Source organism: Strix uralensis, chromosome 8 (genome assembly GCF_047716275.1).
Source record: "Strix uralensis isolate ZFMK-TIS-50842 chromosome 8, bStrUra1, whole genome shotgun sequence".
Taxonomy (NCBI): Eukaryota; Metazoa; Chordata; class Aves; order Strigiformes; family Strigidae; genus Strix; species Strix uralensis.
The window spans coordinates 19,769,439-19,793,072 of record NC_133979.1 but is presented as its reverse complement, the minus strand read 5'-3'; the positions used below and the strand labels follow the sequence as shown (position 1 = coordinate 19,793,072).

Sequence of the window (23,634 nt, the reverse complement as noted above, 5' to 3'; positions counted from 1 at the left end):
CTCCTTCCCGGAGGAGGTGCGGGCTGTGCCTCCCGCTGAAGCGGCGGCTGAGAGGCCGTCGTTCGGAGGGGCAGCTGCCGCCCGGTGCTTCCCCCGCCGGCTGCCTGCCGGCCAGGACGATACGGCGGGAGCGGGAGGGCGAATCCTCCCTTCCCCTGTCCCGCCGGCCATTGTTCGGCTTATCGACCCGATCTCGCATCTCCGCGGCCGCCCTGCCCGGCTCCGCGGGACTCGCTGCGCGCTGGCGGGAGGAAGGGGGACGGGGCACACGCGGGGCTCCGCCCCCGCAGCGCGCGGCTGGCCAATGGCGGGCTGCGGGCGGGAGGGGGCGGTGCCGGCAGCGGCGGCGGCCCCGGGGGCGGCGGCGGCGCGGGCCGCGGTGTGGGGAGGGCGCTCCATGGGCAGCGGGGCGGGAGTGCGCAGGGCCCGCGGCGGCCCGGCTGCTGCCTGCACTCGGCCGCCGCTCTCCGGTAAGGGCCGCTGCCACGGGGGAAGGTGGGACACGGCGCGGCGGGAGGGAGGGGGGTGCGGGCGTCGCCTGTCGCCGCCGGGAGGAGCCGCGCGGGAGCGTGGGGCAGGGCGGCGGCGAGTGGCCGGGGGAGTGGGGGCGGCTGGAGGGGCCCGGCGCCCCTCTTCCGCTCCCGTCGGGTCCCCGGCTGAAGGGTCCCGTCGCCCCTCCGAGCCCTCTTCTCCGCGCGGCGGGTCCCCGGAGCGGTATGGGGCGGGGGCCGAGGGCCCACCTCCGCCCTGCCCCGCACCTCACGCGGTCTCCCGGCGGCGCTGGGCGGCTTCTGCCCGCTACCTGCCGCGCCGCCGCTCCCCCCGTGGCCGGGCGGCTGCGGGGAGATCCCCCTGGCCGCGGAGGACGTGCGGTCTGGCGGCGGCGGGCCGCCAGGAATGCGCGGCGGGGGCAGGGCGGAGCGTCGACCCCCGCTCGGGGCACGGGGAGCGGCCCTGCCCCCGGCCGGGGGCTGGCAGCTGTCGAGGGACGTGGCCCCTTCGGCAGCGTCTTCTCTTTTTCCTTTTTTTTTTTTTCTTTCTTTCTTTCCCTGCCGCGGAAATTGTGCTGGGAGAGCAAATTTCTGAAATATCTGGCGCTTTATTTTTTTTCCTTTTTCCGTCGGGACTGGTAATGGCTCGCTCTTAACCAGAGGAGTCTGGAGGCGTTTATAGAAAAGCTGGTGGACGCTTTTCGTTTTCAAAGCCAGAGTCTCCTGAAGAAATATGAAACACTTCTCAATAATGAAAGGCATGTGTTCGGTGAGGGAAACTTTTCCCCATCTGTGTTGTAAGGCAGGAGGAGCAGACGTGAGGGCTAATATTTATGAGGAAAAGGTGACTGTTGTACTGAACTGCTCAGTTTTGGTTCTGCTGCTACTTTACAGCAAAAGTTTCTCTCAAGTTTTTCCCATTCCAGAACACTTTGTCATCACTTCTATAATTTTCAAAGTGGTAGTATTATTGTGCTACTTACTGCTCATCTGAATGAAAAAAATTGCAACGTATGTCTAAAATAACACAGTTTTAAAAGCATGGACTTGCTACAGGAACAGGTCTAAGACATCGTGCTACTTAAAGTTCACTCTGAAACCGACCAGACTTAAAAGAGGCACATCTTTTAAATAATATGAAAATCTCTGTCTCGATATAAATAGATATCACACTTGTTAAAAGGAGAGAAGGTTATGTGGCTGCTTTTTTTCTGTAATTGCAAGGCAGAATTGCAAAGTAGCTTTATAGCCATGAGAATTATATGTGGGAACAGAAGAAACTTGCTTAAACATTATGTTTAATGTAAACCTCACTTCAATCAACTTGAGGTGTTTGGAATTGCTTAATGATCTGCATTATTTGTATAGTCTCATGTCTGCTCTTACAGGTACTGACTTTAGACAGTAAACAGAAATTAGAGCAGTTAATTTGTGTTAAATTCTGAACTTTTCTTCCCCCTCCCCCCAGCACACGCTCCCTGGAAGGCCTGCCAGATTAATTACAAAAACAACTCCTTTGACCACATTTCCTCTGATACTTTTAAATTGCAAAGCGAAATAAAGCAGAAATAATGGAAAAATAATTGAAGTGCATTAGAATAATGCCTGTTGAAATATGTAGTGGGAGTGTTCAAAATGTTAAAGGTGCTACTTCAGTTGGTCTAACCAAATACAAACATATGCAGGATAACCCGTTTCAGCCTGCCTTTTTAGATCGTAATAACTTTTAATTTTAGCTAAAAATAGTTGAATTTGAGATTTTGCTGCAGATATGTCTGTTGCCCATGTTAACTTCTTAGCTGTCATGTTCCAATTTGGTCTTTTTTCCCCTGAAGTGTTTACCATATAGTGTAAACATTGAGAATTTCTTCTGGTGTTGAGAGAATAACAGCAGGCATTGTGTGAGCTGCTGGAACCATACCTGACTCCGCCACCTGGAGTTTGCTGCTTTGAAATGACTCCCTTAACCCGAAATGGGGAAATTTGCAGTAGCATTCTGTTTTTCCTAAACAAAAGGAATGTAGGTAGTTGCTTACTTATACCAATATAATCTCCCGCAAATTTAAGCATTTTTATGGTGGAACTTTTAAGGTGTACGAAAGCAGAGAGCAACACCCTTCAAGATAACTGCACTGAGATTTGCAGATGAACCTTGATACTAAAGTATTTTTAAATCTCTTCACATTTCTTTGTCTTTCCTTCAATTGCCTTTCATATTAAAAGATAGGCTGAAAAGCCCGCATAACTTTCAGGATGTTTTCCTTTCTGAAACGGACTGTGATAGGCCACAGTTTCTTGCTTGGCACAATCTACACAAAGAAAATTCATCCTATCAGATCAAGGCTGCCTATTATCTTAAGAAACAGGATGCTGAATACAGCTTGGTGGTTGATGCAAGAGGGGGATGTTGCTCACGGTCAATATCACATCAAGTGTTTTTGCAGTTGTATTCAGTTGTAGTAATACTTCATGGTAAAGAACTTGATTCTTCCAGCATAAATATTCAGGGAAGAAACTTTTCTCACAGAATAAGCGTCATCATAATTAGCTTTTGAAATACTTTCTGCATACCGTTGATTTTTATGCAACGTTGTATCTGCTGTACAAATTAAAATAAAAGTCAAAAACCTTTATAATGCTTCAGTTAAACTTTGTAATGTAAAGCAGTATTGTCTTGAAAGTTTTGGGTCTTGTCAGTACAAAAGTATTACTTCACATATATTTCTATACTAATCAGCATTTTTCCTTCTCCTCCACCTCCTCCCCCCCCCAATTTTTAAGGGTTTCATCTTCGGCTTGTCAGATGGGCATTAAGCGACACTGAGTGTTAACTGCGAGAGCTCTATAAGCACAGCGGCTGCTGGGATGTTGCGACAGAACGGTGGAAGTAACAAGCGTGGTTTGGGATTAGCCCGACTGTCTACCTCCAACTTCTTCACCATCTCTAATTCAGGAAATTGGGGAATGGGGCGCAGCACCAAGAGCAGCTCTCTGAGCAGCATTAGCTCCAACTCTGACTGCTATGATAATCCTGTTGTGGATCCAGAATATATCATGCAACTGGTGAACGATGTCAGAAAATTTGCAGATGTGCTACTCTATTTGAAGGAAGCTATTCTTTCAGAAGGTGTGTCAGTTGTTCTTTATTCTTAGTTTGTAGATTTTTGAAACTCTCACAACTCCACATGTTTTTAAGTAGTCTTTACTGTGGTTATTCCCCCTTGCCCTTTACCTTCCCCCTTTCTCTTCCCTTCCTCCCCCTTCCCCTCCCCCAGCATGATGATTACGGGAAATGGTGGTTGTTAGTTTGGGTTCTGTATTTCCTCACCAGAACACTGTGCAATCTGTTTCATAATCATAACAAGGGAAAATAGGTTTTTAGCAGCCTGTCTAGGCTGAAGCTAAAAATTAGTGAGACCATCAACTGATTAGTTTTTAACCACCTGAATGTTTTTTGTAATTCCAAATAATTCTGTTAATATTTTGCTGATGTTTTAGTATTCTAGGCTGTTTTGCTTTGGGTTTTGGAAGTCTCATACACTAGTAGTTTGAGTTTTAAGGTAGAATGTAACTCTGCGTTTTCTTCTTCTACAAGGTAAGTATTTACCATCTTCTGCCAGCAGGTGGAAACTGCAAATTTTCTTGCCTATGAAGAGCATGCACTATTGTGTGTTCCCGTTCCTTTAGGGAAATGGTATTAGTCCATTTCTGGTTATCAGCAGGAAAGCTTCTATCTAACTTCTACAGAAATGTTATCATGTTAATAGCTGAAACGACATCCAGAGCAGTTTTGTCTAAGATGTAAGTGCTGAGCATTTGCAGTCATCTCTGTGTTACAAGTGAGTGCATGCAGCTGAAATAGCTCTGCCAAAAGGTGTGAACAAATCTTAACAGAGCAATAATTTGAGACTAGTGATCACTTCCTGTCCACAGTGTTTTTGGTGAGCACATAGGATGAGTGGAGTTATTTGTGAGGTGAGGTGTCTGGTGCCTACTGACACTGAAATGGACATCCTGTAGGAAAGGACTATCAAAATACTGAAGTGTTCCAGTTGCCACGCAACAATTGTTAATTAACGTTCAGTTTAAAATTTTGGACTCAGAAGATCCAAAAAACTAACATGAAAGACAGGGCTTGTCTTCTTGTTTTATACTACATTGTGGAATCAATTTGTGAACCTGTGTTGTCCATTTAAAGAATAGTTAACTTATAAAGGAGAGATGTTTCTTTTCCATAGTTAAGTGTTCTTTTTGACCTGTATCCCCAAAATCTTGTAATATGGTGAGTTCTGTAGTATTGGGCTTGCTTACTGCTGGCTGGAGACAACCTCCTGAAAGCTACATAGTTTGGATTGCATATCTCCATCTTATTTATTTTTGGAAATGTTTGCAGTTCTCTGTCCAAAAATTAACAAAAACTTATTAAGGTGATTGAACAGACTTCTTACACATGAAATTCTGGCTTGTAATACTTGCAGCTTACCACCATCCTGAAATTAATTACACGAATTATTCCAAGGTGGAATCAATTGCAGGGATAGGAAATTAATTTCTTCCTTTTTGGACAACATTAATCTATTGATGTAGATTTTGTTGAGAAGTAAATCTTTGCTCTACAGTTTATGAAATAAGAACTAAAAATAAATTCTGCTACTAGCTACAGAAAAAAAATATTTTGATGTGCATATGCTTCATGCATTTTCAAGGAGTTCAGGAGTGGGAAATATAAGTGGTGCAGCAGGGTTGCATCAGTGAGCTCTTGTATTTGCCTCATAAGCATTCCTAGAGTCTGCTGTAGGTGTCTCTGCCTCTTAACCACTGTTCCCTCAGCTTCTATATCTACTGTTAGTTATAGTATTGCCACTTAGGCAAATTGGTCTAAAAACTCCTTTGTATGCAGAATAACTTCACTCTTGACCATGTGGCTCCCTGTTTGCCAGGGCCAGCCGTTCCACTGCTAGGGTCTGCATCAGTAGGCAGGCTGATTCCAGTGGGTGTGTGCCTCGAATGTCGTACTGGCCGATGGTTGTATTCCCTGCTTGTGTTATCTGAGCTGCCTTGGAAGAGCCTAGCAGTTACCCATGAACATTCACTTAACGTTCTCTTGATGTAGTGATACTATCTTGGATGAAAAAATCTAAGCTATTTTGGATTATAACATTCATGTCTAAACTAGATCATAACTGCCTTTGGATTATAGACTCCTACTGTATTTTGTATGGTACCAGTGCAAGTCGATATATAACATGAAGAATAAGTTGAGATCTCTATAAGGGGGCAGTGTTATATAACTGAAATTTTCTGTAGATTTCAAGGCTATTTCTCTTTGCATTACTTAGGCTAATATAACTTAATTTCTTACAGTAATCTCATTGTTATAATGCTGAATAAATTTTGGATATTACTTTCAACAAAGGTAAACCCAGCATTGTAACTTTGATTATTTTCAGACTCTCACCCAACAATGTTGTATAAACTGAAATCTAAAAAACTTGGAATCTTCTTGCTGGCACCAAGTAGGAGACTTGTTTCTTAATGATGCTTCACATGAAAAACCAAAACACCTCCACCACCCCCCAAAAAAACCCACACCCCAAACCCACAAACAAAAAGCCCTCTGAATATAACCATAGAGTTGAAAAGTTCATCAGCTGTTTGGACCTGAGGGAGCTGCAGTTGCCTCTTGTGTTGAGTGAAATGCCATGTGTTCCATCCACTTCAGTTCTTGCTGTCTTTTTTTTAAATACCCTTTTGAATCTAGGCATTGTACTCACTGGATGTAGTGATCTTATTAGTGATCCAACTTGAGGCATAGGATCAAGATACTTTACCAATGTCTTCATTAAAGAAGAGGTCTGGACATTTTTTTGAACAGAGGTCAATGAATCTAATGCTGTTTCATAACAAATTTTTTGTTTTGAATTTACTTGATGACAGGCTGAACCTGTAGTAGTTGAACTGCACAAACAGTACATCAGTCTCTTGGTTCAGTCTTCAGTTAAATTTCCAGATGAGCAAGGTTGTGTCATATGGCTGATATTAGTACGGGTAGTTATATTATCATCATGTCTTTGTGTTTGAACTGAAAGGTCATGTTCATTTGTAGCATTTGTACTTTATGAAGTCAGAGATAATTGAAATATATTGGGGAGACTCAAAATAAAAATCAGTCTTCTTTCCTTTCTAATAAGAAGAAATTGGAAACAGTTCCTCAGAAATCCCTGCATGGAAGGCCAAACATGAGAGTATATGCTGAATTAATACCTAGAAGACTTGGATCATTACCTGCAATCTGTGCTACTCTTAACACTGTTCGTTTGAGTTTTCAGTTTTATTGATGACATTCTGTGTTCTTGATGTACCCCAGGTTTAGTTCTTCTTTCAGCTTTAATGTACATCCTAAGCACAAACTGTTAAGACATAATGGCTTGAAAGCTGGTGACTTTTCTCTTTGTGTTTTGAGTTCCAGTAGTAAATTTTCAGCTAAGTGTTGAGAGTGTGAGAGCCTAATTGTTGCCTTCAACTTGTTGCCTTCCTCTTTGAAAAGGTAGGACATACAGTGAAGTACAATCTCAAGGCTGGGGCTGTCTGTGATCTTCAGAGGTAGTGGCACTCAAGAAGAGAAGTAACTTTCCCTGGTAGAGAATGTTTCAGGAACATCTATTAGAATTTCAGTTCAAAAGTAATACTGCTTATTGCATAGATATGCAAAGTTGAAAATATATTTAAGAATAGGTATTTATGTATGAGATTTAGTGACACTACAGTCTGGCCCCTTACTGCATATAATAAATTCTGCTGTTGCTTTAAGCAAATGATGCCACTGTGTGGTCTCTGCTTAAATGAGATGCATTTACTCAGGTTTAAAAGGACCACACAAAAGAGTATTTGGGACACAGTCTGAGTTCCTAATTAGAATATATTTTACTAAGTGTTTCACTTTTAAACAGTAAATAGTAGCTTTTACTTGTATCACATCAGAGATGGGGGAAACATTCCTGTTGCCCTAGTCTGAAGATAGCTGCTAGTTTTGTGACATCTGCTTCTTTTTTTTTAAGGAATGTAATGTATGCTTCATACTGTAAGGTCTGCCCTTGGGACTGTGGGAAATACTGTGTTTCATTATGAATAGCTGTAAGGGTAAAATTTGCATGTGGTTTAAAAGTGCAGGAGTAATTATACTTTATACTTTAATATATAATTTTCTTGACTGTGCTTCAGAATATGTTTTGGAATTACTGCTTGCTTTATCACAAACTTTGAAGTAATCTTCAAAGTGTGATATTGTGTGCTTTATGTGGGTAATTCTGCATTCTTTTAATGAGCAAAAACTTTTTTCAAGTTCATCCTATCTTGGACTAATGTAAATTGTAGCTTATTCTAAACTGTTAATATACTCTTTTTTTCCAGATATCTTAGAAAACAGAATAGTAAGATAAAGCTCTTAGTTTTCATCACAGATTTCTCTTCAAGGATCAGATTTTGGTCTCTGTTTTCTTAGAGTTTGATAAGATTTTGAAAAAATTTTTTTTAAAGTGAAGCAGAGGTAAAAATACTGGTGAAGCTGGATGGCCTGATCAGGAATGTATGCATCCTCTTTATAGTAGCACCAATACTTTCAAAAGGATCAGGAATGCTACCTAACTTGAAACCTGTCAGGTCCCTATTTTTGAAGGATAAGAGATTCAGCCCAGTGGGACAATTTCAAAGGTGTGTCAAGTTAAACAGTTTCCTCAAAATAAGGAACTTGTAATCTCTAGTGACTCTAAAACCTTGCTTTAGCACCACAGAGATTGGTATTAATCACATGCTACACTAAAAGCCAGAAGTTGTCTATTGAATGTAGTGCTTGAGGGTCAAAGATTAATGATTTCTCTTCAGCCCTTCCAGGCTTGATAATGTGTGTTTTCTTGGTACTGTCCATATTTTTAGTATGATTAAGGCACTGTAGTATTTTTAGCATTTGATTTTTATTTCTTTTTTTTCTTATAGTGTAAAATATTAATGACCTTTTTCTGAGGCACTGTTTTTGAAAGTCAGTTTGTCTTGTTTTGCTAGGGAAATCTGAAGTTCATTAGCTATTGCAGTGAAGATTACAGATTGAAATTATGGTAATTTATAATACTAGGTGTAATTTTGCTGTTTGTTCTTTATTCCAGTTTTGATGTTTCTCAATGAAAGGTGCTGTCTTTGATACACCTTAAACTGGATGTATTTACCTGTCTAATGACGTCTCATAGTATGAATGCTTGGTAGGTGGGCAAACTGCTCCAAAGAAGAATCTGATAAAGTGTTTAACTTTCTTTGCAACAGTCTCTGGAAGCAATGTTTTGGGGTTTTTTTTGTTTTTGAGGGAAGTTGGACTGATTTCGTCAAAATTTTTGTGGAAGATGGTGCTGGTTTTTTGTTTGATACAATTTTGTGTCCTAAATAAAAGACCTTTATAGGAGAAGGGAAAGTAAAATGCTGTCAGGGCAGCTAACTTTCAGGACCGTGAGAACATAGTGATTATCAAATGCGTAAACAATCTGCTTGTGAATTGATTAAATGACCTTCAAGAATCCTTGGGAAAAAGCACAAGGAATTCATGTAAAGTGTAGCACATGGTTTCTTATATTCCATGTAGCACAAAAAAAGGGGAAAACAAACTGTCTAGTAGATAATAAATCCTATTACAGAAACCACGTTTGAAGATGTTGACAAATAGTCTGAAGTGGAATTTTAATGTTAATCACTTCCAGGATCTACCGAAGTGTTACATACTTGTAATATCTGAAGAATATATTCTGTAACTTATTATTAAAATATGACCTTTTTTGTACTTTTTAGCTCTACTCAAACTTAGTTCACAAAGAACTCACTGCATGTTTTAAATGTATTAGCCTGTCATAACATTGTTCATCCTCTTGCTGAACCAAATAAGATGTTAAGAGGTGAATTCTGACAATTTGTATTTGCTGCTTTGGATGTTGTTGTTCCCATAGCAGAGTTGGCAGAAGTGGTCTTGTGAGCCACAGTAGCAGGGAAGCCAGAACTAAACCAGACTGGGGCAGGTGTAAGGCAGCTGGAAGGAGTAACTTCTGAAGGTGCTCCTGCAGAAATTACAGGTTTTTCTCCACCAACAGCTGAATTGATGGTACAGTTCTGTAGCTGTTGAAAATCTAGAAGATGGATGAAAAATTGTTTTCTTAGTATAAAGCTTGTTATGTTTAGGGCTCTGTTTTAAACCATGCTAATAGTGTATTTCCACAGCAGTTTAGAGAAGAAACTTAAGCTTGAGCTGCTGTGATCTCTTGCCACTCCTTCCTGGCACCTGGTAGTAGTTCTCTGGTGACTGCATAGCAAGCCAGTTCTGGGGGCAGATCTGCGTGAAAACTAGTCCTAGGAAGAAAGGAACTAGTCTTCAGCCAGATCAGTTCCATGAGCTGACTGGAAGGTTGCACAGAGTACCAGCAAAAGAGGGAGAAGGTGGCTGGCAAAGGAGCAAGTGGCCAGAGGTTAAAATGGAACAAGACTGAGGGTCTAGGCAGAGTTGGCATGGCACTCCACCCTGGTATTACAAGCATATGCTGCTAAATCGTGTACCAACTCTTTTGTCTCTTCTATTGAATGCTGGGTCTGACAGGGGTATCAGAAAGGAGGTGGGGGGGAAGAGAACAGCAAGCAGAAAATGCCCTTTGTAGATGGCAAATTAATCAGCCTTCTTGCCTCTGAGCTTTTGACATATTTGAATTTGACAGCCATTTTTTAAACTTGCGTTCCTAAAACCTGCTTCTTACATGCAAAGACATATGTGCTTCCAGTCTTTCTGACCTGGAAATTCCTTAGTACACCCTTTCATGTATCTCCAAGTAGTAGTCACTTCTAAACATTAGTTCTCTCAATCTGAAATTGAAACCGTTCTTTAACAAATGTGAAATAGTCTTTCAAGCTAAGAGATCAAGCTAAGATGATAAAGGATGTAAACAAGGATAAGAACAAGGTAAATACTTCCTTAAACTTTTTTAACAAGAAAAATTATCAATAGGAACCCAAAGCCAGTAGTAGTGTGGGTTTTTTTTAACACATTCTGATGCTTTTTATGGCAAAACTCAGGGGAAAAAAAATAGGCATGTAAACTGCTTCTCTTAGTTGAACTCTAGGACCACAGCAAGCCAGAGATGTCCTGGTCATTTTCCCATGCTTCCCTTACTTTTACACTGTTCTTTCTTCCTGGTCTCTCATGAGCAGAAAGCACCGAGATCCCTGGCTGTGAGTCCTGTTCCTGTCCATGCCAGATTTCTCAAACCTGAGAAGTGCTGCAAAGAAAGCATAAGTTTGATGTATGGCAGAGAACTGTCCATAAGAGAACTAGTGAAGCCTGAATGAAGGCAAGCCCACAACAATCCAACAAAAAGTAGTTTACAGTCAAAGTTCATGGGAGACAGCCATAGCTACAAACCATGCTTTTCCCCAGGAATGTTACACTTAAGCTGGGAGAGAGAACTTTCCACCTTTGTTTCCATTTCACTCCAGATCATTCCACAACCTGTTTTGCCCAAGCTTCTTTTTTTCTAGGAGTCTGCCATCTAGCAGGCTTTTGTTAAGGAGTCTTGGACTTTCAGATGCTGTGACCAGAGCCAGAGGAGCTGGCTATTTTCTTTTGCTTTGCAGGTTTGCAATATTAGAGCACTGCTTAATTAATTTGCAGTCCTGGAACAATTCTGCTGTTTCCAGTACTCTGAACAAGCAGAGGAAAAAAAACATCCTCCTCTTGAAGTTCAGTTCAAGCAAAGCTGTGTTCTTCATAGTCAAAGTGTAAGCTGCCTGTTAAATGCAGGTTGCTAATGTTGGATAGTAAATGCTGTTTCTTCAGTTTCAGAGAAGAGTGAAGTTAAATAATAACTTAGTGGACCAGCAGATAAGTTTGTGGCTGATAGTACTACCCCTCCCCCAGTTGCATACTCTGCATTCCTTCAGAACAAATGTTCACTTGTTGCTATAGTGTCTAAGATCAGCAGTCAGGAGGGGTGGGTGGGTGTGTGTCTTGAAGGCCTGTGAGCATTTAAAATGTAAAATCAACCCTTATGTGCAGTCCGGATATTTTTGTTGACTTAAATAATTAGCATATCGTTCTTCAGGAAAATTCTGAACTGTTTATAAGAGAGCACAGGCATTTTCTGGTTTTGTTGCTTTTGAAGTGCAAAAAATGTAATACAAGGAAAAACTCCATTGTTTCTCCTTTTTGCATTTCTGATGTACAAAAGACTCTCAAAACACTTAAAGAGCCTTAGCTAGTTTGTTAATTAGAATTACCTTCCCTTTCCATCACAGCAGCTAGACTAATGAAACTGAAATTACAAGATGAGCAAAATGAAAGGTGAGAAGTGAGGAAGAGGATGAATAGTCAGATTTTCTTTTTTGAATGTAAATGTAAAGTTAGGACTTTCAGCAACAAAAATTCTTCTAAATTAGTTTGCAGCTTAAGAAACAGGGGAAGACTTGAACACAAAAACAAGGATCTCTCAAAGAACTCTGCCCCAACACCTGAAGGATAAGATTTGGTCCATATCCAGTGTGAAGTCTTGTGTTCTTCACAGCAATTCCTGTGTACATGTAGGAGCTTTTGTGTTTGAAAACAAAACAAAAAACCCTTGTCCTAAATTGTTTGCCTGTTCTTGGCAAAATGTATTATATTTATCTACAAAAATATTTAATTTTCTCATTTCATTGATGCATCAATTTATCAAAGTTGCAACATAAAACAAGAACATCAAGTAATTTTTGTATGCCTAACAGCAGAGAGTTAGGAGTTGTGACTGTCATCTTAATGATCTTGACTTAATAAAAATGTCATAGACTAAATCATTCCACCAGTTTCATTGGGAGTGTTTGTTCTTCCTACTTATATAGCTAGGTCACAAAACTGAAGCTGACTTGTTTCTTAATTCCAAGCAAGTGTTCATCTAATCTAGAAGTTGCAGTGGTTTAGTTATGTTGGATCTAACATCTCGTTAATGGATTGGAGTTAGAACTGCATGGTAGAGTAGGAGATTTTTGGAGAATGTCAACTTAAGATGAAGGTTGGCTTATCAAGCTTACCTCTTCAGAGTTGTGTTCTGTGTCATGAGTAAACTGCTTCAGATATTTGAGCAAGTCCAGTTATTGCTTAAATCTGAAGTGATAATGAAAGCCCTGTTATTGTTTAAATTTCAAATGGCAATGAAAATATATCTAATGCAGGGAGCAGTGAAAAGCTTTTAAAGGAATTTACAAGACTTATTTCTGGGGTTAAGGCACTTAGTTATGTAGTCCTTTTGCTTGCGAAGCAGCATTTAAAATGGCTCCAGTTGCTTTGATCTAGAATGATGATCAGAGAATGAATGCTGGGACTTTGGTCTCAGTTTCTTGCATGCCTGTATGTGAAATAACATAGAGACTTTTTTATTTTTTAATGTAAATGGGTATTGGAGAATGTATGGGAGAAATAAAGCTTAAGGTTCAAATGCTGATGACTTCAGCAGTTCAAAGAGCTATTGTAATAATACAGTATGTTCCCATTTTTAAATGTGTTGATTCTCTGTACTGTGTTTAAATTGGGTTCAGGGCCCACAGGTGGGTGTTGCAGCAGTTCATTACATTTTTAAAAGTTCTGTTAGTACTACTTATCTATGAGACACAGAATGACCATGGTGTTCTGTATGTTGCTATGCATACTGTGAATGCTAAAGGCTCTTCTTTTGGGAAGAATAAAGTGTTTCTTCTAACTTGTGTAACAATCCTTTTCTAGTTTTAGGAATCTGCAAGATGTGGAAGGCCTGGTAAGGAAGTTTCAGCTAAGATGCATTGAAAATAATGTTGTCTTTGATCAAAATGGATTGCAGGATTGTAGATCAATAATTTGCAGGAAGTATATTTGTACAGTGGAGTTAAAGCACAAGTGTGTTCTCTCTTTCACCCCGTGCCCTTTCAGCAAGAGGTTTTGACATCTTTAGGATCTGGGGCCAAATTTCAGTTTTGTAGCACAGGATTTCCAAAGGGTGCTGCTCTTTGAGCAATGTATTGAAATTTTTCCAGTTTATGCAGGTGAGATGAGTTTAGGGCTCTGCATTGTGAACAAATTTAACATCTCAGCTGATGTTCTACTTTTGGACCACAACATATTCTTAGCTCTATTTGTAAGATCAGATGTTGGTGAAATAGTTATGGACAGGGAATCCCTGAAGCATTAGCTTAGGCTGCTCAATGTTCACTAATTCCTATTGCTGTTTTAGCGTTGATAGTGATATGAATGAATTCTTTAGTAGGATGCTTAAGTTATTTTATGGTTTTGGGTTTTTTCTGGGCATTTTTTTCATTCATTGATTGTATATAGGTTATATAAGGTACTTTGTTCTAGATGCTATCACAACTATGGAACTAAAAAGTCTGTCCATACATTCTTAAATGCAACAAGTGGAAAAAAATGTTTACTGGAATCACTAAAGTGATAGTGCAGAGAAATAGAACAGTACTGTCAACAAAATGGCCTATGGTCTCAGTGCACAAGTAGGTTAACTACTGCCAGCAGAAGAGCAGTTGAAGGAGGCAGCTTTTTGGAGGGATAGTCCTATATGTTTTGTGCTTCATCTGGTAAGTTGCAAACTGTTTATCTCAAAGCTTAGTAGCTTACATGACTTGTGATAGTTGAGTGAAGACAGTTTGTGAAGGGCCTTTGAAAGTAACTGTGACAAATAGCTTATGCCAGTGGTGAAGAAAGGAAAACTAACAGTAGGATTAAGATCGTAGAGTGATCAAATTAGATGTTCTCTGGTATTCATGTATAAGCCCTTGTGTTAAGAACAAGTGAACATATTCAGCCAAGAATGGAGAACTCTTTCTAGCTGTAGCTGGCTTTGGCTGATGACTAGACATGAGATGTTAGAGAAGGTGGCTGAGAACTTAGTTTAGAAAGAAAGCAATAGGTCTGGAGTGTATAAATACATTGGATTCTTCATAATGAGAGAAGCTTGTTATACAGCATCAAATGCTGCATGCCATTGGATAAGAAATTAAATGCGTGGGCTACTGCTCAAATATGTAGTTGACCAAGTACTGCCTGTTTCTATTATAGTTTTCACATTCTGTAGCTTTTACCGGCCTGTGTGTCCTTTTTTTTTTTTTTTTTAATTTAGCACTGACTAGCTGGAATGACAACTTCAGCAGTTCTAGGGAAAAATAATTGTAAATAAAACAAACATAAAAAGATAAAGCAAACAGATTCTGTGGCTTGGCTTTTTCACCTTTCTGTTGCAAGGTATTTGTGAAGAAATACTACTCAACCAAAAATGTGTAGTGAGCTGTGCAGTGGGTTACTGTTGTCTTTTAGGGTATGCAAGTACCAGTGTGATATCAGTTACTGCTATAATGACAGTGTTGTAGTGTTTTCTCTTCATATAAAATCGTTAAAGATGTTTTGGTGTGAAATACCAATACCAAAATGTTATATTGCAGAGAGAGTTGACTGTACCTGAATGTAGGAAGTGGGAAGATCTTGGAAGTATTTCCTCTTGAGTATTCACATGGCTCATTGCTCTGTGTCACCTGTGCAAGTTATATAGTCAGGCTTTACTCTCTTGGGTGGTTGTTTCAGCAGGACTTCAGTGCTGGAACTTCAAATAATTAATATTTTATGTTTTATATAATTAATCTTTTATGTTGACCAGTTTTCTAAACAACTAATGGTACTGGCTGCTGCTTTACGGATTTGAATCCCACTTAAAATCTAAGTTGATTTTGCATAACTGTTTTCTTTTAATCAGCAAAACAGAAATGGAATACTGTCTCATCCTATAGCAGACCGTAATTGTATTTAAAACATCCTTTAAAAGAAATTCACAAAATAATGCCCCTCTTGTTTAATACCATATAATCTCATAATCCTGGTTTTGCGTGGCCTTTTGAAAACTAGGTGGGCTGGCAGCAATAAAATAGCTTCTTTACTCAGTCAGTGACTTAGGGTAAAAGTGGGAGGAGCAGCCGTGTAGAACAAATAGTATTTTAGACTAAAAGTAAAATGAGGTAGAGGTTAAGTATTTTTTTATAATCTCTTGATGTGGGTTAGCAGAGGTTAAATTTATTTTCTTTTGAATGAATAAACCAAAACTTTCATACTATCCCTTCTGTGTGCCAGTTTGATATGGTACAATCAACTTTCTGGGGATAGTCTTTACTTTTCCAACTTGTTCTTTTTTCAGAAATTTGTGCTGTGAAAGTTGAGCAAGTATTACTTCATATGTTTTCAGAACTTGAACCAATATGCAAGGAACATAGTTGCTTAAAGCATAAAAGTTTTCTCATTTTAACAGTGTCTTCCATTGTCAGCTGTTCAGTCCAAGGTCTACTTCAGTAAGTTTTAGTGAAATGCCCTTGAATAAGAAATACGTAGCATACTACTAAAAGTATATTTGCTAATCCTGATGGATATGACTTCCTGGTGAAATGTGACTGATCAGGCTTATTGCAAATGTATTCATCATACGTCCACTTCACAATTTACAACTCTAACTTAAAATGTGTTCTGAAAGTGCTGAAGCATTATCTTCACCTAGTTTTATTCTTGAACTCCTGGAAGACTCAGGGAAATTATATGAACAGTGACTAAAATGGCCACCTAGTGTGTTCACTCTCATTTGTCAGAAACAGGTAAATAAGGAAACTCCAGCAATTTTCATTACTGGTTTCTGGTCTTTAAATTTTGGGTTAATAAAAGATTAATGTATTCTAAAGATTAAACTGCATGGCTGAACACATCTAGGTTAGTTGACTGGAATCTCAAGGCTAGTAGAATACAAAAGTTGAAGGAATGTAGCGTACAGCATATTGAAATAGATTAATGAAAAGCTGCATTGTGGTAGGTTTTTTCTGAAAGGCTTCCCCACATACACAAATGGAGAGTTCATCTATGAATTTAAATGCAAAATGAATGTGAAGTAACAACTGTTCTGCTGATGTCAGTTGGCAAACCAACATAATGAAAATATTTAACTGCTTTCAGTGTGAGCAGAATGGTAAGATTTTGATTATTCTGATACATTTTGTATGTACACCATCTATTTTTTTGACTTTTTGAAGAGATTTTTTTAAGACATCTTGATTTTTATAACTTCAATTTATGAAAATTATTCTGGTCTTGGTTTGATGCATTTACATAGGCAAGAAGGACTTCTTACATAACCTTTGACTCTTCAGAAGTACAGAATTGGTCCATAATTAAAATGGGGTGGGAATGTTAGCCCAGTTTAAAACCCACCACAGTTTAAGGTCACATCACAGGCTAGTCAGCATGTTTAATGGTTGAATCTAAATGGATAGGCTGATTATTTTGGCCAATCCCTGATAGCAAATGACAAATCTGAAAGGGCTGTTTGGGTGTTTAAGGTATACAACAAAAGCTCATCATGCTAGAAATCTTACCTGGAAAGCTAGACTAATGGGGGATAGTTTTATGTTTTATTCAAGAGCAATTTTTCTGCAGAAATTGCAAGCCTGTACTTTCACCCTGTTTATTTCAAAAAGTCAAGAGAGAACTTCTACCCTTAAAATATCAAAAAACTGTTAAATACCAGGTGCTTTTTAATTTTAACATAAATTTATACATCCTAATTTTAAGATCAAATTTAGTAGTTTATCAGTAAATAGGCAACTGACTTGCCAAAGGTTAAATCCTTTCTTGTATTATTAAAACACTATCTGTATATAATAAATGAAATCAAACATTGCTACTTTCCATATACGGTATTCAATAAGTTATTGGCAGGAAATTTTCGTGCATTCTCACTGAAGTGGATCTGTGTATTATTATTTTCAAAAAACCCTCCCAAACTTCAATGCTTTTATGCCAAATGTAGGGGTTTGGGTTACTATTTTTACGCCTTTCTTTTCCTCATTCCTGATCAAACTTCACATGTCCTTAGATTTTCTTCATTGAAATAATTGCTTAACTGTTTATTTTCCATAAATTGTCACTTTTGCTGCAATATAATGTGATTAAAACATTGGTTGCAGTGGATTCTGGAGTACATGTTGCCAAAGACTGTATGAATTTGGTGTAGTGTCTTTTAATGATGCCATGACAACAAGGGTTGCCATGATACTGATTAACAAAAAAGCTAGGAGTGGCTATCTTGCTATTTTGAAAGCTTCAAGTACAATGTTTCTTGACATAGGGATGGGTAGATAACTTCTAATTCTGCATCATAACACAGAGTTGAAATGAGATGACTCCACTAGTGCCTTTGGCAGCTTCCGGCCTTGTTAGAGATTTTACAAGGATAAATCCTTCCAGAAATTCTCTGAGTTTTTGTTTTTCAGGGAATTAAAATGTTTCATTCCTTACATCTGCAGGATGTTTATACAGCCAAATAAAGGAAGAAATATGATAGCTAAGACTGCTGTTTTCTCATCACTCCTGAACTGTGGCCACCAACAAATAGCTATACTACCGTTAAGAGAAAAAAGTTTTGTTCATTTTATATCTGTACAATTGATGAAAATCACATCTAGCCCATATGTTTATTGCCTTCCAAAAGCTTCCTTGAGACTAGACTAGACAGCAGTGACATAGGTCAACTTTACTGTGGTCAAACTAAAGGGTAAAACTTGCTTTCACTGTGTGTTTTATTAGTTCTTGTGTTTTGAGTGTGATAGTGACATCTGTCAAATCAGACAAATACAGCAGGCTGTTAATCATGTTAGAATGGGGCTGATGGGGGGAGGAGGGCAAAAATAGAATGGTGGGTTAATCTAGGACTGTTTCCCAAACTGCAGATGTAGGTATTAGGTGATTTCCACACAGTTCATTGTTGTATGATTGTTTTGCCTACTCTGTGATGCTCACTGGGAAGTCTCATAGTCTGGATCAGGTTCAGAACTGAGTGCTGACAGTTTCCTAGTACACAATACAGACTTTGATGAAGATGTGATTTTAGTTTAAAGTTGTTTTCCTTTGGATCAGCTTCATTCCAATGCTGACTTTTTTTTTTTTTTCCCCTGACCTAGGTGGCATAACTACTGATATCATGTAATCCTTCTGTGTAACATAATGGAAACAGGATGTAATTTACCTTAATGTCAAAAGAGTTAGTTAGTAAATAAGAGTTGACAGTCTTTTAGCCAAGATACTGGTCTTGCAGATTGAAATGTTGGTTATCAAATTTATTTCTTCTGGATCCTTCCAAGGTTGAAAGCAATGAGGAGCTGACTGCATTACATAAGGTGAAACTTTAATAAAAAGTTATGGATCCAGATATTCAGATATTGGGGAAATTGCTTCCCAGTTTGTATGCTTGTTCTTGCCACCACCCTGCAAGACTGTTCTGTCTGGCTTCTCCCTTTCTTCTGAAGGAGATCGGGATTTATAGAGATCTGAAGTGGTACTTAAAACCAGAATTGAGGCTCCTGTATTTCAGTGGAAGTAAAAGGGAGGCTGCAGTACATACTGCTCAGCTGATCCCAGGAAAGCAGCAATTTACAAAGGGAGTTCTCAAAATGGGGACTTAGACCTAGCGAGGGTGATGGTTAGTTTCTGCCACTAGCTGTTGCCCAGTGGCTTTGTACACAGCTGGCATTTAAGTGTTCTCATCTAGTTGCGTTTATTCCTCTTTTTAAACTGGTGGTACCATCCATAGAGTGAGTGAGTTCATGGTAGACATTTATCAAAGACAAGGCATTCAATCATCTTCATGAGGGCAGATGGAGAAACTATTTGTGCAAAAGTGCAAGTTACCTTGTTTATAGTAAGATTTTCACAAGTGAGGTGAGTTTATATATATTCCCCCCACAGTCAAAAGAGAGGTCTATGTATATAAACTTGTGGCTGTAGAGAGTATGCATGGCAGGTTGTTTCATTGCTGATAGTATCTTTCACTGTGTAATATTCTTGAAAGCTATTGAATACATGAAATAAATCATCACATCTTTCTACTTGTAAAAAGCTTCTTATGGAAAGCAGGGGCTTATTAGATGGGGTGAACTAGAATACTTGCTTTGAAAGTCTCATATGTAATCTGACTTCAAGAATTTTTCATGGATGTGTTACTTTTTACTTGGTTTATCTAGATCAATACCCTATCTTTCCTATCCTGTGACCAGCTTCAGTTCTAAACAAACTTTTAGCCACAGCAAAACAATAGTTGTGTTAGTGGTTCCCCTTCTCTTATGACTGGTGGAAATTGGGTAGTAGAGGGAGAGTCTGCTGCTGTCAGAAAGAGTTAATGTTCTAGATGGAGAAGCGGTAAGCAGGATGGTGCATGCATTTTCTGTATGGATCTGTACATCAATGTAGGATATGCAAGGGCTGTGGAGAGGAAAAACTGAATGTTAGTCTATATTTAAACTTGTCCTAACAAACATTTGTTGAAATAAACAGCTACAGAAATGGTTGGGCCAACAATAAATCAGGTCAGACAAAAGAATACCAGCCAACTGACACAGCAGTGCCTTTCCCGACTGCATGTATTGTGACCAGCCCTGACTTGGCAGGGAGGGTGACTGGCGCTGACAAGCCTGATGAGCGAATTTTATTTTGTTTTGCATGAAAGAATCCATAGCTGTAAGACCATTATTGCTTGCTAATATTTACTAAACAAAGGCTTTCTGTTGAGAAATACCTAAACTTTGAAAATAGGTAGTTTATGCTGATTTTATATTAAAGATGGATGAGTGATTATAGAATGTGGTGACCGAAACCATCGAGGAGTGGGATGCTAATGACAACAGTGTACTACTGAAATGGCTTGACTAATATTGATATGCTTCCCAGCTGCTTTGTTATATCATTCTTGTGCAGTAGATTTGAATACATGCTTTTTCACCCTATTCTTCTTTCTCCACTTCTCCTACAGAGTATGCTTTCATGTGGTTACCTTTACATTTTGGGAGAGCTTGTTTTCAGCTAATGTAAATGACAGTTTAAACTCCAGTGAAAGAAGATTCACAGATAGGCTACTAAGCTCTCCAAGACAATTTTTTTTTCCAGTTTTAAGAGCTCTTTTTTTTTTTTTTCTTTTGGAGGGGTAGAGGGCTGACTGATTCTTCCAGGAGATTCCAGGAAACTGTAGTCACCTAAGCAAACATCTGAACTCATGTGCCCAGAGAGATCCTCTGTGCTGCAGGATCACTGGCAGTTGCAGTCCTCTGGTCCCAAGTACTAACTAGTCTTCTGTAGTACTGTAATTTGTGTTGTTAAGCTTAAGAGAGGTTTTTAAAACTGTTGTAGCATCCATTGGTGGAGGCATTTCCTGCTTGACTTCATGTAGATAAATGAATGTGTGCAGTGAGACAAGGGACAGAAGAAAAACTGAAAGTAAATATTAATTTTTATTACTGCTTAAGTTAGATTAAATTGCTGCAGGAACTTGTTGGAGACACATTTCCTCATGCATTCTTTTCGCTGAAGCAGTATTTGCTCTACTGTTGTTTTGGTCTCCTAGCCATTTTTGGACTCCTTAGTATTAAAACTGTGTTTCTGTTAATCTGGCATATTTAGATTGGTGTACTATCTGGGGTTCATAAACCTGTCCTGAACAGGAAATCTCTGGTTTAGTGTCTGTTTGGTGAGTAGCAGTCGCTGAATGGAGTGTAGTTGTGTTTCCTGATGGCTTCTGCCCCCACTCCTCTCCAAACACTACTGTCACAGACAGCTTGTCTTCTGGAGGCACAGAAACAATGTTTCAGATATTTTGTAAACAAATAATACAGTGATGGAATACAAAGAAATCTCACTTGGGTGTAGCCAGACCTTTGCTTTTGAGAGTACAAATAACTAATCTTATGCTTGAATGCATTATTTTAGTGATAGTGTTCTCCTGGATGGTATGATAAACATCTAATTCAACTCAGCAGTTGTTTTCAGCTTGTATTTCCCTTTGAAGCTTGCTGCTTCTGTTGCAGAGTTGAAGAGGCTTGTCCCCCTTAAGTTGGGTTTTTTTTCTCTCTCTTTCTCTCCTTCCCCTCCCCCTTATTTTGCTTTTTTCCCCCAACTCAGTTGGTCTGGTAAGATGTTATCAAATCTTAATACTAAGAAACTGCATTTTGGCATCAGGTATGCTTTAATTAGTCTTCTGTATGGTTTTTTGGGTTTTTTTTGCCTTGACCTAACCTGTAAGGAACCTCAAGAGGCTGTTTTATCCTGTAATGGCAAGCCTGTAGTGGGTCACACTGAACTCCCCAGCATAATTCATGCAGTTTGTCATATGCCTGTGATGCACTCCTTCCTGAGGACTCCCAAACTGGGATTAATCTGTATATTGGTTTGGCTACTTTCCTGCCTTGTTTCCCCTCCCCTACTCGTTAGGGGTCTAAAAGTCTACCCACCATATCACCAGAAGGACCTGGTTATGGGGTATGTGCGTGGGTTTTCCTGACCACATGATTAGGAACTCTTTTGTCTCCAGCCACAAGTGGATGGATGTGCATCAGGGGACAGGGACACCTTCATCTTGGCTAGGCAAGAGTTGTGGTTCTGGTCAAATTGTGCAGACCATCTCTAGTCAGTTGATCATAATATTCATGCCCTTCCTGTGAGGACTGCATATATTCTGGTTAGACAGAGACAGTTGATGTGGAAGGTTTGTGTCCTATAGCCTTCAAATGCCTCCATAAAAGCCTATCTGTCCCAGTCCTGCCAATATAAATCATTATTCCCAATGAAGGATTGTGGAATATTTGTCTGCCTCTGGAGGATTGTAAGAAGAGGTGAGACATGGTCTTCATGGACTACCTCCTCTATAACTATTTCAAAACTTAAGTCTGCACACTGGACATGTTTCTTAATGAACTAATCAAAATTACCTTTATCTAATATCCTATTTCCTGAAAAGAACACATTATTATAAATTTCAGATATATTTGTCTGATTCACTTTGGGTTTGTGGGCATCAATACAGCTCTGCTGTCTTTCCTTTTCCCCATTGCCTTTGCCTGGAGCTGGCCAGTACTCCCAACAGCATTTATTCTTGCACTGATGGAGTACAATTGAGGCTTTGATGCATTAAAGCCCAAAGGGACAATTAAAATTATCTGGTTTCATTTTGACAGCTATAGAATTTCTCCAAGTGTTAGAAAGTGACAGTGGCCATGCTGGCTTAACTGAAGCTGTGTCTAACTCAGTGTCTGAGCTCCAATGACTGCCAAAAGTGAATAGCTAGAGAAAAGTAAAAATGCTAAGTTGGACATATCCTCTGAACCCTGTCTGCTTAGGGGAGTTCTTGAGCTGTTGCAGGTTACATTGTTTGTTTTAGTACAATGCTTAGTAGTTCAGTAGACTAAGGAGTGGATTAGTTGAGTGAGAAGTTGTGGAGGCAGGTTCAGAAGGTGAATTCAAAGACATTAGGTCTGTAAGCAGTTACTGAAGTGCACAGGAACAACTGTGTGGTAGCAGTTGTGGGTGCTGGGGGACTGGACTGCAGAAAGCAGCCAGCCTCTTCCAGTCTTCTAAGCAGTATTGCCCAATTCTGTGTAAGACACAGGCTAGCTGGACCCATGGCCTGACCTGGTAAAGCATTATTGTCTCATTAGTAACCCACAGGGATACTTAGAAGAACTTGTCCAGTCTCTCCTTGTTTCCATGTAAACTTCTTGTGCCACTGCTGTGTTTTGGCAAGAAATTCCCCAGGTCTCTGAAGAATCACCCTTTTCTGTTTTTGCATCTGGTTCCTGCTTGCTCTGTTTAATCATCTTAGGTGCGTTATATTTAACTGAAAGCCATTGGTAAGTGATTGATTCTACCCGCTATTTTCATGCCTTCCATGATTTTCTAATATTCTTCCATATCCCCTGTAAATCATCTCTTATCCAAGGTCCCAGCTTCCACTGTTGTTGCTTGCATGGAAACTGCTTCAAGCCCAGATTGCTTTCTCCATTAAGTTCCAAGCTTTGAGCTGTAAAATGCCTTTACATCAATGTGTGTTTGTCATAAACTACCTCTGCAACTAGCGTGTATGTACTGAATCATAGCCACGTTTAGTACCAGCCTCTTGATATTTTTTTGCCTTTGCTGTGTTCGAGTCCTCAGTAAAAAACCATTATGTATACATGTAAATGAAGATAAAGCCACAACTATGTTTCTTTAATAAATTACATAGAGCTTTCTTAATTTACTGCTGTGTAAGATGGGTTTTCCTAG

At 39.4% G+C, this 23,634-nt stretch overlaps 1 protein-coding gene across 3 annotated transcripts in view; it reads left to right on the top strand.

Moving 5' to 3' along the window:
* The first annotated feature begins 378 nt into the window (after positions 1-378).
* ARHGAP29 (Rho GTPase activating protein 29) overlaps positions 379-23,634 on the top strand; it is a 53,386-nt gene continuing 30,130 nt past the window's right edge. For all 3 annotated transcript variants that reach the window (XM_074876549.1, XM_074876548.1, XM_074876547.1), the window contains exons 1-2: positions 379-470; positions 3,273-3,618. In XM_074876549.1, the coding sequence (XP_074732650.1) occupies positions 3,357-3,618 (262 nt within the window). In that variant the 5' untranslated portion in view covers positions 379-470; positions 3,273-3,356. The remainder of the gene's footprint in view (positions 471-3,272; positions 3,619-23,634) is intronic.